General features: G+C 39.6%; 1 protein-coding gene across 1 annotated transcript in view; it reads right to left on the bottom strand.

Annotated features, from left to right (window-relative positions):
* Positions 1 to 1409: 1409 nt before the first annotated feature.
* CCDC112 (coiled-coil domain containing 112) overlaps positions 1410 to 20179 on the bottom strand; it is a 31019-nt gene continuing 12249 nt past the window's right edge. Inside the window, exons 3-10 of the mRNA XM_019469615.2 lie at positions 16750 to 16871; positions 13294 to 13383; positions 10551 to 10626; positions 9743 to 10133; positions 4788 to 5201; positions 3975 to 4070; positions 2375 to 2493; positions 1410 to 2164 (exon numbers count right to left, since the gene is read on the bottom strand). Of these exons, the coding sequence (XP_019325160.1) occupies positions 2122 to 2164; positions 2375 to 2493; positions 3975 to 4070; positions 4788 to 5201; positions 9743 to 10133; positions 10551 to 10626; positions 13294 to 13383; positions 16750 to 16871 (1351 nt within the window). The 3' untranslated portion in view covers positions 1410 to 2121. The remainder of the gene's footprint in view (positions 2165 to 2374; positions 2494 to 3974; positions 4071 to 4787; positions 5202 to 9742; positions 10134 to 10550; positions 10627 to 13293; positions 13384 to 16749; positions 16872 to 20179) is intronic.

Below are 20179 nucleotides of genomic sequence, written 5' to 3'. Positions count from 1 at the left end.
TTAGGGTTTATTTTGAGAGAGAGAGAAAGAGTGCACACAGCAGAAAGGCAGAGAGAGAGGGAGAGAGAGAATCCCAAGCAGGCTCCATGCTGCCAGCGCAGACCCTGATGCGGGGCTCAACCTCAGAAAGCATGAGATCACGACCTGAGCCCAAATCAAGAGTCGGACACTTAACTGACTGAACCACCCAGGTGCCCCTCTTTGTAGCTACTTTAAGATATGCAGGTATATTTTTGGAAAAAGTTACCCTGGAGCGGTAGAATTATGGGTGCTTTATTAATATTTTCCCTTTAGGGTTTTTTCTAAATTTCTTATTCCTATCTTTTTTAAACCAGTATAAGAAATGCTTATTTTGCCCTTCTATGAGCCTGTAACTGAGATATTATGTTTATTCTACATCCTTTATATAAAGGAACCATATAATAAATCCCTCACTTATTTTAGACTCAGAAGGACTGGTTTTGTCAAAGAAAATCCCATATTTTTATTAAGAAACAAACCAAAAAACAGACAAAAAGCCATAAGAATCACAGGACCTGGTATGCTTCCCTTAGATGCAGGAAATGGAGAGCTGCCTTTGTGTGCAACAAAAAGCAACATGTTCAAAAACCATACATAAGAAACCTTCCTTTTGGGTATCTTGTAGTAGTTCCATTCAGTTTTTAAAATCCGTTGTCCACTTCTATATTTTATTTCTAAACTGCCTCCAATCATTTAATAAAAAGAGTTCTAGAGAACAAAGACTACAAATAAAACAGGCATTCCTCATTAAGGATATTTTATGTTATTTCTCTCATTTTGCAGCAATAATTGTGTAATCAGAATTCAGTCTCCAAAATTTGGATGTCATCTACTTTGACTATTAACTGTGAGATAAGACAAGGTTTTGGCCACTACTAATAGTAAATTTCTAGGTCAAATGACCTAGATATGTCAAATTACAATTAAAGATATTCTAAGAGGAGCGCCTGGGTGGCTCAGTCGGTTGAGTGGCTGACTCTTGATTTCAGCTCAGGTCATGATCTCTCGGTTTCATGGGTTCGAGCCCAGCATTGGGCTCTGTGCACAGTACAGCGCAGAGCCTACTTGAGATTCTCTATCCCCCTCTCTCTGCCCCTCCCCTACTCACGCTCTGTCTCCCTCAAAATAAATAAACTTGAAAAAAAAAGATATTCAAAGAGAAAAATTAAAAGCAATGAGTTTCCTACATTTACCATGGACATGGTACCATTCCTATACGATAGGAACTGATTAAAAGTAGGAACTAAGATTTTATAATATGAAAAGTTGAGTCAAACTAAGTTGTGTTTTCATGCACATAAATTTGGAAATGTTAAAATTCAATCTTTTCACCAAATATTTTGAGCCAAACAGAAGCAGTAAAAAAAACTGCACCAGCCAGGAAGATGTGAAAGACACAAAGGTTTTATAAATGTGTGAAGTCCAGAAAGGCTTTTTTCCCCTTTAGGCAAATTTGGAATAGCTAAAGGAAACCAAAAAGATATTAAGAATACAAATAACAGGTTATATATGAGGGGAGGCATATTTTTTTAAATAAATATTCTCTATAAAACAAAGCATGCTTCAAACAAATACAAAATGTTTATTACACAAAAATGTAGTAACTGAACAAACGGCCAATTTGTTAAACTTAGAAAAGTACCAACTTATTTCCAAAAAAAAAAAAAAAAAAAAAAAAAAAAAAGGAAAACCTTTACATTTTTCTTACTTAAGCTGATTCATCTCCAAGTTATAAATGTTACAAAATTTTTGTTTAAAAAAAAATGTTCCCCTATGATTGTCCCAGTTTATTTTGCTATGCCATGACGAAAACAAAGAATCTTTGAAATGTTCCGAGTATTAAAATGAAGCAATGTTTGTAACATCAACTTATTTAGGGAAACTTTTACATCAGTAACAGGCCAGCATACCCATGAAATACCCTCTTAGTATAAACAGGAAATACAACGCCGCATGAAACTCAATACCTATCGGTTCACATACAACACAATTATCACTCTGACTGGGTTTAGGGCTATTGAAAGAACATGGTTAGTGACTCTCTCCTGGTATGACTGAGTATGTTGACATTCTCATCAACTGAGTATCAACTTCATTATCTCATATTCTTTTCTCAACTCCTTGTCTCCAGGTTGGGATGGCCCTAAAAAGAAGAAGGGCAATTATAAATACAAAGGAAATTAAAAAAAAAAAAAATCCTAACTAATTAAATACTAACTTAAAAAAAGTATAAGGATTTACTTGATCAACTTTTTGCTGTAAAATGTAGCATACATGCAGAAATTTCATAAAATATAAACATGTAGTTATTAAATTATTATAAAGGGGACAGCCACTCTCACTCCTTTTTTACCTGTGTGGAATCTGCAGAAGTGGCCCAGAGCCTGTGGGTCCTGTCTTTTTGGTCCTTTCCTCCCAACCTTTGGTAGGTCTGTAAAGCCTAGAGGGATCTCTACTAACGTTGTTTTCAACCTATAATCAGAAATAACATGAATGCCAGTTGATTTATATAAACTATTTATACAAACTAGTTTGGACTAGTGGGTGAGATCCCTAGTAACAGCAAGCAGTTTTAAGAAGCATCCTCAATATTAGCCAAACAGAAATAAAACTGTTAGTAACCTTTTCACCATAAACTTGTTTTTAAAATTTTATTTACTTATTTTTTTTAAAGTTTATTTATTTATTTGTGAGACAGAAACAGGATGGGGGGTGCAGAGTGAGAGAGAGAGACAGAGAGAGAGAAAGAGAGAGAAAGAGAATCATAAGCAGGCTCCGAGCTGTCAGCACAAGCCCGATGCGGGGCTTGAATTTATGAAACCATGAGATCATGACCCTGAGCCGAAATCAAGAGTCGGAAGCTTAACAAACCGAGCCACCCAGGCACCCCTTTTTCAGTAAACTTCTCATTGTGCTTCTAGAGCTAACACAAAATTTGGACTACATCAATCTATTAATAAACTGTTAATTTAGTTTATTTTTTTCTAATTCAATGATTTTATTCTGTTTCCATTGTTGTTCTAGTTTTTCTGTTTGTAACCTGAGGGAAATGTAAGGTAGCCAAGTGTGATAGTGGGATAGGCAGACAATAACTTTAGGACAAATAACCACCAGAAGTTCTTGATTTTACCCATGAGAGTCACCAACATCTGTGGTTCTGAGTCCTACCAGGGAGATTAAGCCATGCGCCTAGCTCACTTGGTCTAAAATAGAGGCATATACAGAAAATAAGAAAAACAGAATGAAGAGTAGGAAGAGAGAACTAATTCAGGGTAAAGAAAATAACATGCTTCTGGGGTGCCTGGGTGGCTCAGTCAGTTGAGCGTCCGACTTCAGCTCAGGTCATGATCTCATGGTTCATGAGTTCGAGCCCGGTGTCGGGCTCTGTGCTGACAGCTCAGAGCCTGGAGCCTGCTTTGGATTCTGTGCCCTCTCTCTCTGCTCCTCCCCTGCTCACACTTTGTCTCCCTCTCTCTAAAACATAAATAAAATTTTTTTTTTAAATTAAAAAAAAATAAAAGAAGGTGCTTATAATGTGAAATGGCAGAATTCAAACAACAGTCGCCTAAGTTGTGCTAAGCTGTGCTTTGTAACATGTAAATACATAAGTATGAAATTTAGAGGAAATGATACAGAAATGGAGCACTGAATAGAAAGAAAATGGATTTTAGGGTCACTGGGTGGCTCAGTCGGTTGAGCATCTGACTCTCGATTCGGCTCAGGTCAGAATGTTACAGTTCGAGGGATCGAGCCCCATGTCAGGCTCTGCACTGACAGCGCAGAACCTGCTTGGGATTCTCTCTCCCTCTGCCCCTCCCCCACTCACACTCTATCTCTTTTTCTCTCAAAATAAATAATTGTTTTTAAAGAAAATAGATTTTATGCTTGTATCCTTACCAATCAAGGAATCAGGACAGTAACAATAAAAATAAAGAAATCTCAGCAGGCCGTACCTTTTCTTTTAATTTTGCCAGTCTTCTTTGTTTTTCTGCCTTTTCCTCTTCCTTTGACTGTCTGTCTAGAATTTTCAGTTCAAGTTTATGTAAATCCTAAAAAATACATACCAACAAAAGAAGGATAACATTAAGAAAACAAAGTTGATCAGAATTTGTTTCAAAGCAGCATTGATGCTGTTCCCTCTGCCAGGAAGGATCCCCCCTTTCTTCTCTTTCAAGACTCCATTGCAGCATCACCTTCGGTCTGACACAGCTACGAATGCTTCCCTTGCTGCCTATCTAACGCCTCAAGTGCCCAGGCCACACCTCCAGCACCGCACTCTGCTCTCTCCTAATAAACCCCACGTATTGGAATTAACCCCCTTCCGCTGCAGCCTCCCAGTTGAACGTCTCCCTTTCCCACGAGACTATAATTGCTACAAATTAGGGAGCACAGCTTTCTCACTTGGCTTATGTGAATGCTGGGTACAGGCCTGGCACATGAGAAGCACTCAATATTCGCTGACCTCAATCTGGAAGTAACACCTCTACGTGCAGCATCAAAGATCCAGGGGGCCACCTGGGTGGCTCAGTCGGTTGATCGTCCGACTCTTGATTTCGGCTCAGGTCGTGATCCCACGGTTCATGGGATCGAGCCCTGTGTAGAGCTCTGTGCAGGGCATGGAGCCTGCTTAGGATTCTCTCTCCTCCTCTCTCTGCCACTCCCTTGCTCTCACGCATGTGTTCTCTCTCCCTCTCCCCCTCAAAATAAATAAATACACTTAAAAAAAAAAAAAAAAGAAACCGGATTCAGGAACCCTATTTACTCACTCTCTCTTGAAACCTGGAAATCTCCTCAGCAGCCATTTTCCTTTTTTCTGCCTTTTCTGTCTTTTCCCTAATCTCCTTTTCCAGTCTCAGAAATTCTTCCTGTTCCTTCTTCTGCTGGGTGTAACTTTCCAGTAGTAATTTTAGTTTAAACTGGCGCTGGTGCTCTTTCTGTCGCTTCTTCTCTTTCTCTTCCTCTTCTTCTTTCACCTGGGAGGCACGTCTCACTGACATTTCTATACTTTTCTGCTTTTTCCAAGCTTCGACTGCCAATTTCTGCTTCTTTCTTTGTTCCTCTTTTCGCTTTTGATTATCTTTTTTATTATGAAAGAGCATAGATATGTTCTCTGCCTTTTCCTTTAACTTAAAAATTTCCTCCTTCTTTTGCTGCTTTTTGGTTTTCCAGTTCTGAATAGACTAAGTGATTTAAAAAAGATAGAAAGAGAAAAACTTTTTTAATAACCAAGAGCACTCTTTAAAAAGATTTTTTTTAACACTTATTTATTTTTGAGAGAGCAGGAACAAAGAGAGAGAGAAAGAGAGAGAGAGAGAGAGAGAGAGAGAGAGGCAGATTCCGGAGCAGGCTCCAGGATTCGAGCTGTTAGCACAGAGCCTGATGTGGGTCTCAAGCTCACCAACTGCGAGATCATGACCTGAGCCGAAGCCGGATGCTTAACCGACTGAGCCACCCAGGCACCTCTAACCAAGAGCACTTTAAAATGCAACCTCAGGGAGCCTGGGTGGCTCAGTTGGTTAAGCGTCCAACTCTTGATCTGAACTCAGGTCATGATCTCACGGTTGTGAGATTGAGCCCCACATCGGGCTCTGTGCTGACACAGTGGAGCCTGCTTGGCATTCTCTCTCTCCCTCTCTCTCTGCCCCTTCCCTGCTCATGCTGGCATGCTCTCTCACTCAAAATAAATAAATAAACTTTAAAAAAAATGCAACGCCAAATCCATCTTTCTAGAAAGAATATTGATTGCAGAATGCCGTTTCCTTAGGTTTTAAAGCTTTTTTTTCCCCTGTGCAAATGCAATTTTCTACTTCTGTTTTATAAAAAATGAATGTATCTTTTGAACAGTGAATAGTGGTTTATCCTTTTGGCCTTCCTCCTCCTGTCTGAATCCCAAGGTTCACATGGACTGTACCTCATCAGGTATCCTTCTCTCCTTTACCTCCTTTGCTTGTGTGTTCATGGGGAACATCTGTTTCCTCCAATTATCTCGCTCTGTTTCCAAATCCTCTTTCTAGGCTTGGAATACTTTCTGAGTGACCTTTCTCTGGTCAAATATCAGAAGAGGAATTAAAAAAGGGCTGGTTGAGGGGCACCTGGTGGCTCAGTTGGTTGAACATCTGACTTCAGCTCAGGTCATGATCTCATGGTTCATGGGTTCGAACCCTGCATCAGGCTCTGCGCTGACACCTCAGAGCCTGGAGCCTGCTTTGGATTCTGTGTCTCCCTGTCTCTGTCTCTCACAAGTAATAAATTAATAAACTTTATAAAAAAATAAAAATAAAAATGGGCTGGTTGAGAGCATGAGGTCTGAAGCCAGGCTATTTGGGACCAAACCCTGGTTCTGCCATTTAGTAGGTGTGAACTTGGATGAGTCACTAAACTTCTCTGTCCTCGCGTTGCTCCTGTTGTAAATAGGGTTGTCATGAAGATGAAGTGAGTCAGTGCCTGGCACATAATGATTCAGAGGTGTGAAGAAAAAAAGTAAAATCGCTTCACTGCATTACATATGGGTACATAAATATTATTGAAAATTCTAGCGGCCTTCTGGCAGCCATAAAAGATACATCTACTGAATTTTTTGCCCTCAAGTCAGGAAACCATTTCTTCATCTTTTCTCATGGTGTATCACTCAGTCATTAAATAAATCCCTGTGGTATATGTACTATACGTGAGGCAAAGTGATCGGAGCCATGGACGATTAAAACAATAGCAAATGCCACTTTGTACATAGTTACTCAAAGTGCAGGCCCACAAACGTATCGGGAATTCATGCCAGAATGTAGATCAATGCATTGCTTTCTTCAACCAGAAAGTTTTCTTTGGAAGAAAAGGGAACTGAACCAAACAGTATACTTACTGAGTAGACGGTTCTAGTGCAATCGCTTTATCCTACTGGAAACCAGTTAACACTTTACAAACCCAGCCAGTCCCTGGATCAAGCACTGCTCTAGATGAGGTAGGTGCAAACACACCAGAACACAGAACGTGCCCTCACACATCATAAAAGAGGTATACACGAGGTGTCTGTGGATCCTGAGGGGGCCTCCTGTGTGTGAGTGGGCAAGCGGGAAGTAACACCTGATCTGGGCGGGTTTTGAGAGGCTGGCGGTGGAGGGGAAAACAAAGAAGGGAGGGTCTAGAAAGAGAGAATAGGACAAACAAGGGTACTCAGGCCAGAAGGTTCAGGGCACGTCTGAAAGTAAGTATCTTCATTGGGGCAAAACACGGGACATGTGAAGGGACGTGGGAGAAACAAATGGAAAACTTCCCACGTATCATCTTAAACTCAGTAGAGTTTAAACTACATTCCTGACGCTTTCCCCCAAGCTTCTCTCTTCTCCTCCACCATGTCCTACTTCAGTAAATGGCCCCTCAACTTGCATACTCCACCCGCCTCACTCCTACATTCAGGCTGTCACCAAACACCAGGATACAGAGCGGCTGGGAAGAAGAGCCAGCTAGAATCCAGGTGGTTTACCTTTATGACATGAAGCACTGTGTCTGCTCCCTTCCCTGGAGAGATGGCTCTCAAACGTTAGCTCCTTAACAGCACAGCCAAGTGGCCTTGTGACAACACAGACTGCTGGTCCCACACCCCGAGTTCAGATTAGGTCTGGGGTTGGGGCCCTATGAGTTCTAACAAGTCCCCAGGTAACGCTGACTTTGCTGGTCCATGGACCATTTTGTTGGTCCAGGGACCCCATGTTTTCAGTATCCTGGGAAAAAGGCCCAAATAATTTTTAATAGCTTGGTATTTTGAGGTTTTTAAAATGACTTGTTTCAGGGGCGCCTGGGTGGCTCAGTCAGTTAAGACTCTCCTGATCTCGGTTTAGGTCAGGACCTCAGTTTGTGAGATTGAGCCCTTCATTGGGCTCTGTGCTGACAGCACAGAGCCTGCTTGGGGATTCTCTCTCTCCCTCTTTGCTCCTCTCCCATGTTTGCACATGTGCTCTCTCTCTTAAAACAAATTTTTAAAAAAGACTTGTTTCAAAAAAATTTTCTTAAAGTCCCAAATATCAATTTTCCTACATTCAACTTATTTTGAAGGAAAAAAACACAACAATGAACCCCAGTTATTTTCCCTAAGGTTTTATTTTTAAAAGCTATTTTTTATGTTTATCTATTTTTGAGAGAGAGAGAAAGACAGGAAGAATGGGAGGAGCAGAGAAAGGGGGACAGAGGATCTGAAGAGAGCTCCATGCTGACAGCAGAGAGCTCAATGCAGGGCTCGAACTCATAAACCGTGAGATCATGATCTGAGCCGAAGTCAGATGCTGAACCGAATGAGCCACCCAACCCCCTTTTAAGATTTTAAATTAAAAGCATGTAGGGGCACCTGGGTGGCTAAGTCCATTAAGTGCATCTGACTTAGGCTCAGGTCAGGATCTCCCAGTTCCTGGGTTTGACCCCAAAGGCCCCACGTCGGGCTCTGTGCTGACAGCTGGGAGCCTGGAACCTGCTTCAGATTCTGTGTTTCCCTCTCTCTCTCTGCCCCTCCCCTGCTCTCACTCTCTCTCTCTCTTTCTCTCAAGAACAAACATTAAAAAAAACAACAACTTTAAACATGGAATCAACATTTCTTTAATGTTCCTTAGGTATGTCATCTGTTGAACAGTCATACCTTTGCTGTCCAACCAACCTAGATGAAGTTTATTAATAACTGAAGTCCACAAAAAAGTGACTCAGACCTCGACCATCAACCAAGGGCAATTTTTGCCCTCCAGAGGGCATTTGGCAATGTCTGGAGACATTTTTGATGATCACAACTAAGGGAGTGTTAATGGCACCTTGAGGGTGGAGGCCACGGATTCTGCCAACCATCTACAACGCACAGGACAACAAAGAATTCTCCAGCCCAAATAGTAACAGTGCCAAGATTGAGAAGTCCTGATTTAAACCAAAGCCAAAATAATATTATTGTGAAAATGCAACTTGTCAGGTATTTGCTACCATTAAGAGTTACCCTTTCCTCTGGGTAGCCAAAATTTGAGTCTTTTAAAATAAGCAATGAGGGGGCGCCTGGGTGGCTCGTCCAACTCTTGATTTCAGCTCAGGTCATGATTTCATGGTTTACGAGATTGAGCCCCACGTTGGGCCCTGCACTGAGCGTGGAAGGCAGCTTAGGATTCTCTCTCTCTCTTTCCCTCTCTCTGTCCCTCTCCCCTGCTCACATTCTCTATCTAAAACAATAAAATAAAATAAAGTAAAATAAAATAAAATAAATAAAATAAAATAAAATAAAGTAAAGTAAAATAAAATAAAATAAAATAGGCAATGAGGCTTAAGCTCCAAAACTCAAAGAAACTTTTAAGAATCAAAGACACTTTTTTTTCCTACTGCCTCTTTATTTTCTATTGACAACAATCTGGCCTTGGTGGTAAGATGACTTCTACCAAAAGCCTAAAACAGCTCTGGATTTCCCACATTTCAGGTGCACACAGAGGGTTCTGCCCACAGTCCGAAGTTTTCTGGACCGCTGTTTTATTTCTTGGGGTAGAAGTGTCTGGCCTTGAGGAAATACAACTGTACTTCACTGGCTGGGTAAAATGTTTACCTTCTCGCAGCCTGTTTCTCTTTGAAAAGAGTGGGGGGAGGGGACTCTAAACACACTTCCTGGAAAGGCTGTAACATTAACAACTAGACAGTGTTAAAGAGTTTACATAGCACAGTGCCTAGAAGACAGAAACATACAACAGATGACAGCTGTTGTAATGATTCTTACCTCTTTTTTTCTTTCTTCCAGGGCCAGAAAGGTTTGATACCATTTCTCATGCTGCTGAACTTCATCCTGTGTTCTTGCAGGAAGGTTTTCGAGAACCTCTCCCATAAACGCTGGTTTCCCTTTATGTTTGTTTCTCACCTTTACAAAGTTCTGGTGGTCATAGTCGTCCCAGCCCCCCTGTCGCCCTCCTGTCTGCTGAAGGAAGTTTTCAAAATCTACCACTTCTTCCGGAAGGGTGCTTGGCGTCATTTTGTCTACAGGAACCTTGCCTGATGCTGCTCTGCAAGCACGTTCTGCTCCTGAATGACCCAAAGCCCAGGTGTCGATTTTTCTTGATATGGCACTCAGCTCATTATTGGTTGTTTTCTCTTCTTTAATAAGCTCTTCATACCTACAATTTTAAAGGTAAATTGTCAATAATAAGATACAAACCAATCCATATGAACCTTTCCTTTTCTGCCCTCAAATTTCATTATTCCCGACTCTTTCCATGTCATCGTCTCCACTTAGAATTATTAACATTATAAGCCTCAAAAGAGTTTCCTCAGAGTAAAAAAAAAAAAGAAAAAAAAAAAAAACATCGTTCAAATTCTTATTTGGGACATTATCTTGTCCGAATATAAATGAAAATTCAGTTTAAACATAAAAAGCAGTCTGAAACCTAAAACAAAAGAAGAGAGGTATTATACTGCTTTTGTGTAAGACCAATATGAAATACAGAACAATAAAATGATTTGTGAACAACCTATTGAGAAGCAGTGAAACATAAACGTCAATAATTTTATATTAAAATGAGTTTGAAACATACATCAATCTCTGCTCTTCTTTGAAAGTATTAATTGCATTTTCAATTTCTTCCATCATTTCTCTGAGCTTTTCAACAACTGTAAAAAAACAAAAAAATATGAAAAAACTGTTATGTCATATCTTTAAAAAAAATTTTTTTAATGTTTATTTATTTTGAAGGAGACAGAGACAGAGCTCAAGCAGGGGAGGAGCAGAAAGACAGGGAGACACAGAATCCGAAGCAGGCTCCAGGCTGTCAGCACAGAGCCTGAGCAGGGCTCAAACCCACAAGCCGTGAGAACATGACCTGAGCCAAAGTCAGACGCTTAACCGACTGAGCCACCCAGGCACTCCTATTATGTCATATTTTAATATGACTAAGAATTAAATGTTGGGAGAAAAGGGAATGTCACACCTTAACTTAAAAATGCTTTGTAACCTAAAGGATAAGACAATTGCGCTTTTATGAAGCTAATGTTTATGACTGCAATTTTTTTTCCGACTATAAATTTATTCCTATACACACATATTATTAAACCTTAATATCATTATTTTTCCCATAGAAATGTTTTACACTACACATGCTGTCTTGTGACAACCGGTTTTTATTTAACAAAATGTGCTTAAACACATGTGGCTAACTTTCCATATCAGTATATATGTATGTCCCCCTCATTCTTTTCATGGCTACATAGTCTTTCATTGTCTACATCTACCCTAATTCATTTAATTAATTCTCCAAGCGATGAACCTTTCGATAGATGCAATGCCATGCTAAATATTTTTGTGTACTGATTCTGCATGCTCGGATGTTTTCAGATGATAACAGAGAAATCTGAAATGCCAAATAAAACAGCATACACACCTCATGGTGTGGAGGACGCTGGCGCACTGTCCTCCTGGGAGGCTCTACCGACTTACTGTTCCTGAGTGCCCCCTCCTGCGCACCTTGAACCATTTCCAAAACGGGAGGCCAAACCGATCGTGACTGATTTCAGTGAAATTGTTGTGATTATTAATGAGCCTGAGCAGTATTTTCACATGTGTTTTGTATTTCTCTTGTTATAAACGAGCACTTGATAATCTTTACCCCCTACTCTATTAGGTTATTTACCTTTGTTGCTCCAATTTGTGGGCACTCTTTTTTTTTTTCTTTGAAAGAGAGAGAGAGCTCAAGGAGGGGAGAGGGGCAGAGGGAGAAGGAGAGAGAACCTTCAGTAGTCTCCATGCTCAACGTGGAGCCAGACACGAGGCTCGATATCACAACTGTGAGATCATGACCTGAGCCAAAATCAAGAGTTGGATACTTAACCAACTGAGCCACCAAGGTGCCCCTGTTGGCACTCTTTATATGTTACAGATATTAGTTTTTTTATAAGTTACATATGTATTGCTGATACTTTCCTAATTTGTTTTTCAACTTTATGGTTTGGGGCTTTTTTGTAAAGTAGTCAGGTATGTCCACTCTTGTCTTTATGGCTTCTCATTGTCATTCTTATAAACTAGAATACAATGATAAAAATATTAACTCATATTCTCCTCTAGGATTTTTATGGCTTCATGTATGAATTTAATAAATAATAATTAGGATAGTCACAGTTACTTTTTTTTTTATTAGTGCTTCCTATATTATAAACACTGAACAAATGTTTTACATGCACTGTCTCTCTATCTCCCAAAGACTCCTGAGTCAGGTCCTATGGCTATCTCTGCTTTACAGCTAAGGAAATAAAAGCTCAGAGAGATCAAGCAATCTGCCCAAAATCACATAATGAATAAGGGATTTGATCCTTCAGGAATGAATGTCAGTATATGCAGGGAGGTAAAGACGCTGTTTCATTTTTTCCAAATGGCTGACATTTGCCCCAATACTACTTAACCTCTTCCTTATGTATTCTAAATGCAATTATTTGAAAGGTAATTATTTCAAAAAGTAAATGATGGGAAAAGCACTGGGTTTAGGAATCAGGAAATTAGTCTTTTTCCTCTTTGTCAGCTGAATCTGAACTCCTCCAAACCAAAATTTTTATCCTGTAGGTGACAACATTACCTGTTCTATCTGCTTCATAATTTTTAAGGATAGGATAGCATTTTTATTTTTTATTTATTTATTTATTTTTAATTTATTTTTTTTTTTTTTGCATTTATTTATTCTTGAGACAGAGAGAGACAGAGCATGAACGGGGGAGGGTCAGAGACAGGGAGACACAGAATCTGAAACAGGCTCCAGGCTCTGAGCTGTCAGCACAGAGCCCGACGCGGGGCTCGAACTCACGGACCACGAGATCATGACCTGAGCCAAAGTCGGCCGCTTAACCGACTGAGCCACCTAGGCGCCCCTATGATAGCATTTTTAAAATGTTTATTTACTTATTTTGAGACACACAGACAGAAACCAGGAGGGGGAAGAGAGAGAGGGAGAGAGAATTTCAAGTAGGCTCCATACTGTCAGCGCAGAGCCCGATGCGGGGTTTGATCCCGCAAGTATGGGATCATGACCTGAGGTGAAATCAAGAGTCCAGTGCTTAACCAAGTGAGCCACCCAGGTGCCCCAGGGTGTGATAGCATTTTAAAGCAATTACATCAGCACCAGATATTAGAAGTAATTACCTAATATATCTTTATTAATCACTAACCAATAAAGTAGGGCCGAGTTCCATTAAGGCCAAACAGAAAACCTGCTTATTAGGAAAATACAAACAATTCTAACAAGCAACAGGCAACACTAATACAAAAGACAGAACATAAAATCTAAATTTACTTACAGTCAGGTGTAGGCTTCACATCTTTTAACTGATGCTGAAGTTTCTTTACATTGTTATGTATTTTGGCCAATTGTTGCTGGATTTTTGCTCCTATAAGGAAGAAGTATGTACTTTACCGACAGAGGTGGTTGTAAGACTGATCACCATCACTTAGTAAAAGACAGCCAAGTGCAATTACATAATGGACAAAAGAAGGTTATTTGTGTCAAAACAGCCTGAACATTTTAAGTACTCTAAACAAATAAATAAACAAACAAATCAATAAAGCATCTCCCAATTTCCTCCAGTATTTAAAAGCACCATGGGTTAAATCTTACCATAAAAGGAAATGTTCCTTCTCTCTCTTTTTTTAACTCTTTGGGGATTGAGTGATTGGACACTGCTCTGAACACATGAACACAGCGAACAGTAGCTTAGATGTGGTCGTGTTTTGTTTTTAAAAAGTTTTTTCTTTCTTTTTGAATTTGTTATAATTTATGGAAATAGAATTTGATCTCAACTCTATCGTTGGCATATTAAAACTGCCTAACCAGTATTAATTCTACGAACACTGACAAACTTCCTAATGGGAATTAATTTTATCTAATCACATCCTCCAAGACAGGGGCTGATAATACATGTGATGTAACACCAGCCATGACCTTGAGGAGGTGCCCAGCAGCCATGGAGTGGTATTTACGCTACCGTTTGCCCACCTCAACCACGGGACTAGCCTGGAGTCACTCACTAGGCCCACAAAAAAAGCCTGGAAAGCAGATGAAGGTCTCACAGACATTTTTAGATGTTCTGTAGCAGCAGCAGAAAGACTGGATTCATCTTTTGTATTTTCGCTCTGAAGTAATAACCTTACTTTAATGTTTATTTAAATTATTAGGCTAATATATATTCACAGACATATGTTCATATAATTAATATTATTATTTATTGTCTATCATCTTTGGGTATTTTATGTGCTTCCCCTTTACTTTCTTGCAACTTTCCCACAAATGAGCATGAACCATCAAACAGCTCTGTCCAAAAGTCCTCAGAACCAATTAGGTTTTATGTATTTATTTACTTATACTTTATTTATTTTGAGAGAAAGCACAAGTTGGGGAGGGGCAGAGAGAGAGGCAGAGAGAGAATCACAAGCAGGCTCTACTCAGTCAGCACAGAGCCCAACGTGGGGCTTGAACTCACAAACCGTGAGACATGACCTGAGCTGAAAGTGGCTGCTTAACCGACTGAACCATCCAGGTGCCCCCCAATTAGTTTTTTAAAAGTTTACCCATAGGCCCAGAGCCAGTGCTAACATTCAAAACAAACCATGTGTATATGTGACTTTGGTTTCTTCTACTTTTTACTAAAATCTAAGAGTTCCATAAAATCAGAAACTTATCCAGTGTATTTAATAGGGTCTCATTCATTCACGGTTGCAGCTCTAGGTCGGGTAACTTTTCCATCAAAGTGTAGGTACTAGGAAAGCGTTCCGTTGTTTTGTTTTTGCCATAGTCAGATCAACTACAATGACACTGCCACAGGGCAAATGATCTTTTAATTATTCACTATGGAATTGACATTATGTATGGGCAAACCATTAATTACAATAGTACATAAATGCAGGCCAAAATTGTAGTGTGATATTTCAGGCAAGGAAAAGGTATTTACTACTTCTAAGTTGTAATATTGGAAGAAGAAACTTCTACATGCTTATACTGAAGTAATGCATTCCTTCCTCTCTTAGATAAGCCCAAAGTGCAACTAAAGAAGGGAAAAATGGTATAACAATGGGAAATGAAAAGATACAAATAAAGTTGCCTTAAAAATCGGAATGTACATAGGGGTGCCTGGGTGGCTTAGTCAGTTAAGCGTCTGACTCTTGATATCAGGTCAGATCTTAATCTCAGGGCTGTGAGTTCAAGCCCCACACTGGGCTCCACGTGTGAAACCTACCCAAAAAAAAAAAAAAAAAAGGAAACACACAGTATGGAGACACTCTAGTAATGGTATGATTAAGAGACAGAAATATCAGGGGCGCCTGGGTGGCTCAGTCAGTTGAGCGTCCGACTTCAGCTCAAGTCATGATCTCCCAGTTCGTGAGTTTGAGCCCCCGCATCAGGCTCTGTGCTGACAGCTCAGAGCCTGGAGCCTGCTCCAGATTCTGTGTCTCCCTCTCTCTCTGCCCCTAACCCACTCGCATTCTGTCTCTGTCTCTCTCAAAAATAAATAACCATTAAAAAAAATTGAAAAAAAAAAGACACAAAAATATCAGTCTCTCAGTCTATAAAAGAACTGAGAGAGAAAGTAAGAAATATTAAATTAAGGATGCTTTGATTTCTCCATGAATCAAAGAGGAGAACTGAACATTTGGTAATTATCTTAGGTCCTGCCGTCATTCTGACAGAGGAGGAAGAATGATTTTTGCTACTACCTGATAGAAGATGACTTTTTACAACACTGCAATCTTATATTCTGCAAGAAAAAATTTATTAATAATTTCTTTTAATTGACTGTAAAGGAATACCATAAGCAGTCTACTCTTCATATAAGTGTTAATATTTTATAAAGCTTAGTTGATAACCATTTTTTCCTTTATGCAATGCTAAGCATTTTTTTATTACAACATAAGGATTTTGCAATATATAAAGTCTACAACAAAAGATATTTTTGTAGAATTCCTTTTTTTTTTAATGTTTTATTTATTTTTGGGAGAGACAGACAGAGTGAGAGCAGGGGAGGGGCAGAGAAGGAGGGAAACACAGAATGCGAAGCAGGCTCTAGGCTCTGAGCTGTCAGCACAGAGCCCGACGTGGGGCTCAAACTCACAAACCATGAGATCATGACCTGAGCCGAAGTCGGACACTTAACCAACTGAAGCACCCAGGCGCCCCTGTAAAATCCTTTTTTAAGGGGGATACTTAGTACACAGTTAACAATGATTAATATTCATAACAAACAGCAGAATATATTTACTGTGCACTTTCTCATATATTGTCTTATTGGACGCACAGGCAGCTCCCTGAGGCCGAAATGGTAGGTTTTCTGCCACAGACAAGTAAACTCAGGTTTAAGCAGCTGTGTAACTTGCCCACTGCACACCGCTGCTAGGAACAGCTTCTGCAGCTGCTGCTGTTTACTTCTCAGTTGACAGTATCGGAGCGATGAGCAAAGATCAGAGCCGAGGAAAACCATTTCCCTTCATTTAAGATATTTTAATGGCGTTTAACTGGTTTGGCCACCCAAAACCAAAACCCTCTTTTTCCTATTACATAGAAAGAAACGCACACAGAAAACAATCTAGTTCGAATGACCAAATAGTGACCTGAGAAAATAAATACACATCCCTAAAAGACAGACATTACCAACTAGAAAGTACTTTCATAGAGAATGTAACACAGTCAATGCACAAAGGCAAAGTAAAACAACTACAGCTTGATGTTACTCAACAGGTTGTAGTTCATCATGAGCTTAACTTACTTTCTGTTTTCCTGCTGTTGATCAGTTTATTTTCCAATTCTTCCAGCATATTCTGCTCGCTTCTGAAGTCACATTTTTGGTTGTAGAAATGACTGCGTTTATCTTTTTCTATGTTAATAACTCTTTAAGAAAAGAAACAAATGGCATAAATATGATTGAAATATCTTTTAAATTGTTTAAAATATGAAGACACTCATTATAATCAGTACTCACAGACAGATTAATTCGTCTACAGAGTCAAAATATGATTACTAGAATTAATAAGGCTAAGGAGTCAAAATAGTAGTTAGAAAAGAGTCAAGTTCAATCATAATCATAAGTAATCTGAATTGTTATTTAAATTATAAAATGTGAGTTTAAGAAAAGGCAGTCATGGACTTGTTTTAAAGATACAATAGCAGGGCATCGCTTTTCGGCCTTTTGGCTAAGATCAAGTATAAAAACGCAGTAGCAGGGCACCTGGGTGGCTCAGTCGGTTGAGCGTCCCACTGTGGCTCAGGTCATGATCTCACGGTTCGTGAGCTCGAGCCAAATGTTGGGCTCTGTGCTGACAGATCTGAGCCTGGAGCCTGCCTCAGATTCTGTGTCCCTCTTTCTCTCTCTTTCCCTCCCCCACTCGCTCTCTTAAAAATGAATAAACATTTTAAAAAATAAGTAAATAAATTAAATAAATAAATAAATAAAAATATAATAGCTATTTGGCTCTTGATTCCAACTCAATCTCACTGTAACCTGAAAATGACCACCATTGCTGATGGCTGCTTTCAATAGGGAGATACAGTTAGCTTTTGTAAACTGAATCAATACCTTTAACCTCACCTGAGGTGAACCTCCTTATCACTAAAATGTGAATCATGACAGCTCTCTACTACCTAAATAGGGCTGTGATTATATTACACGAGGGCAGGCAGTAGAAATATAACATGGAAATGGAAGACATTAATATAATTAATAAAAATAAAATTTCAGGAGGCAAACCATCTACATAGATAGGAATTTTAGTATATTTAGGGATATTGTCTACATTGACTTCAAAGGTTCTTCTGTGTCATCTTTGGTCCTTGGATTTAGCCCATCTACCAGTAAGTAAGCAATTCTAGTATTAGTTTGAACCCCGGAGTGAGACAAAACAAATACTAGCAAGAAGATTTTCTGGTTAGACAGACATTTATTTTCTCAACACCTGTTTTCTTTCTCCCAGAAATTAACACAAGCTCTTCTTCAGTAATCCTGTATCGAATGAATGGTGGAAGGTCTCCAGCCATTGACTTAATTTCATACAATGTGAGGGGCAACTATTTAAGGGAGAGCTTCCCAAGATTCTCCATTTTGCCATCCATTAAAAAAAAGTTAAATATTTATAAGGTGCAGTGGGGTAAACAGATGAGACTGCCCTGGGCCCTACCCAGCTGCCCCCACGGCTAAGAAGATCACACCGTAGTATGTGGGTATGGGAGAGGAAGTAACAGGTAGAAGAGAGATGTCAGATGGATCTCGGTCTACACATGAACTCTAAAGGACTGACGGTGGTTACTGGAGTCTTGTGCTGAGAAGCCCACCTCGGCTCTGGTTGCAGGTGGGGGAAATTATACCATCATCTAGAAATGTCTGCATGGACACAGGATACGCTATGATAGCAAGTTATGTTTTGCCATTCCTGGATTAGAAATATTCACCTACAAAGACATTCAAAATGTACTAATGGAGACAAACAGCTAGACACATGAAAAGATGCTCAACCTCACTCACAGTAGGAGAAACACAAACTTAAACTATAACACGGTAACAGCGTACACTTATCAGATTGGCAAAAAATCATGGGTGTAAGTAGTATACTCTGTTGCTAAAACTGTGGGGAAATAGGTCCTCTCACACATTATTGGTGGAATTGCAAATTGCTATGGAGGGCAATTTAGCAGTATTTATTACATCTGCAAACCCATGTGGCTTTGACTCAGCATTTCTACCTCTAGGAGTTTTTCCTAAAGATACATTCACTCATATGCAAAACAGCGTGGACCCATGCAGCTACGGTGAATGGTTATGATGAAGGAAGACTGAATATAACCTAAATGTCCACTGCTATGGGGCAAGTTAAATCAATTATGGTGGGGGGGGGGGGGGGCGGACCTTGTGCCCAGGAATACCACGAAGCAGTACTGTGTTCTGTATGCTGATAGGGAAAGAACTCCAAGATCCACTCTTCTTCCATCAAAGGTTTTTACAGCCAAATGTTAGACATGTCCCAAAGTAGAGAGGCTGGAATGTCTCCCTTCGCATTCCCTCACATCACTCTGATTGGACGATGTTACCTTTCTTGGTTCACCTGGCTCTTTTTCCTTGTAATCTCTCTCTCTCTCCCTCCCCGCTCCTCTCTCTTTTTTTTTACTTAAGCCTTCTGAAGTAAATCCACTACATTATGTAATCTCACCCCAGCATACTTCAGTGTGTCTCTCGGGAGATTATGAATATTAGACTTAACTATAACACCATTTTATCATGTCTGATAAAAATCAACAATTCCTAGGTATCTTAGATGCAGTCTTAAAAAAAAAAAAAGCAAAACAAGATGCAGACTAGTGTGTGCATCATGCTACCATTTACATAAAAAAGGAAACATCTGAATATGTATTTTTATTTCCTTCTAGCATATAAAACTTCTGTGGAAGGATACACAAGAAACTAAAACTAGTGGCTGTCTGAAGGAAGAAGTAGGTGGCTGGGGTCCAGGGTGAAACAGAGACTTTCCACTGTGTACCCTTTGATATACGTTCATTTGTGAACCATGTGAATGCATTACCTGTGCCAAAAACAGAACAGATTTGTATTATGATAAACTGTCTTTGGTTTTTTTGTATTCAGTGAAAATTGTTGGCTAGAGATAGACACTCTACCAATGGATTTTCCTAATACCCTTTCCGTGACTTTTTCCAAAACCTTACAACAAAATGAAGAAAGCCGAAGTGGAGCTGTAAAACCAACACATACTCATAAACGAGGTATCTACACTGGCATTTATCTACACTGGTTTGCTATAGATAGGGCCCTTAACCACTTGATGGTTTATCCTGTATCTAGAGGGAAACATAAGCCAGACTCCTATCCTAGAGTCCGGTTGTATCTAAATCCATGCATTTTAGGGGTACCTGGGTGGTTCAGTCGGTTAAGCATCCAACTCTTGGTTTCAGCTCAGGTCATGATCTTATGGTTCGTGAGATCGAACCCGCATCGGGCTCTGCACTGTCAGCTTGGAGCCTGCTTGGGATCCCCACCCCCTTCTCAAAATAAAGTAAAAAAATAAAATAAAATAAAGTCATGCATTTTAGAAATAAAATAAAAAATAAAATGAAATTGTATTTTCTCAAATTCTGAGTATTAAAAATAGAAGTACTACATAAACGCAGGGTGAATTCAAACTTCCAAAGCTACA

The sequence above is a fragment of the Panthera pardus genome, unplaced genomic scaffold, assembly GCF_024362965.1.
Source record: "Panthera pardus isolate Hobbes unplaced genomic scaffold, ASM2436296v1 HiC_scaffold_2, whole genome shotgun sequence".
NCBI classification, from domain to species: domain Eukaryota; kingdom Metazoa; phylum Chordata; class Mammalia; order Carnivora; family Felidae; genus Panthera; species Panthera pardus.
The sequence above is the reverse complement of the archived record's forward strand: the minus strand, read 5'-3'. Positions and strand labels throughout refer to the sequence as shown.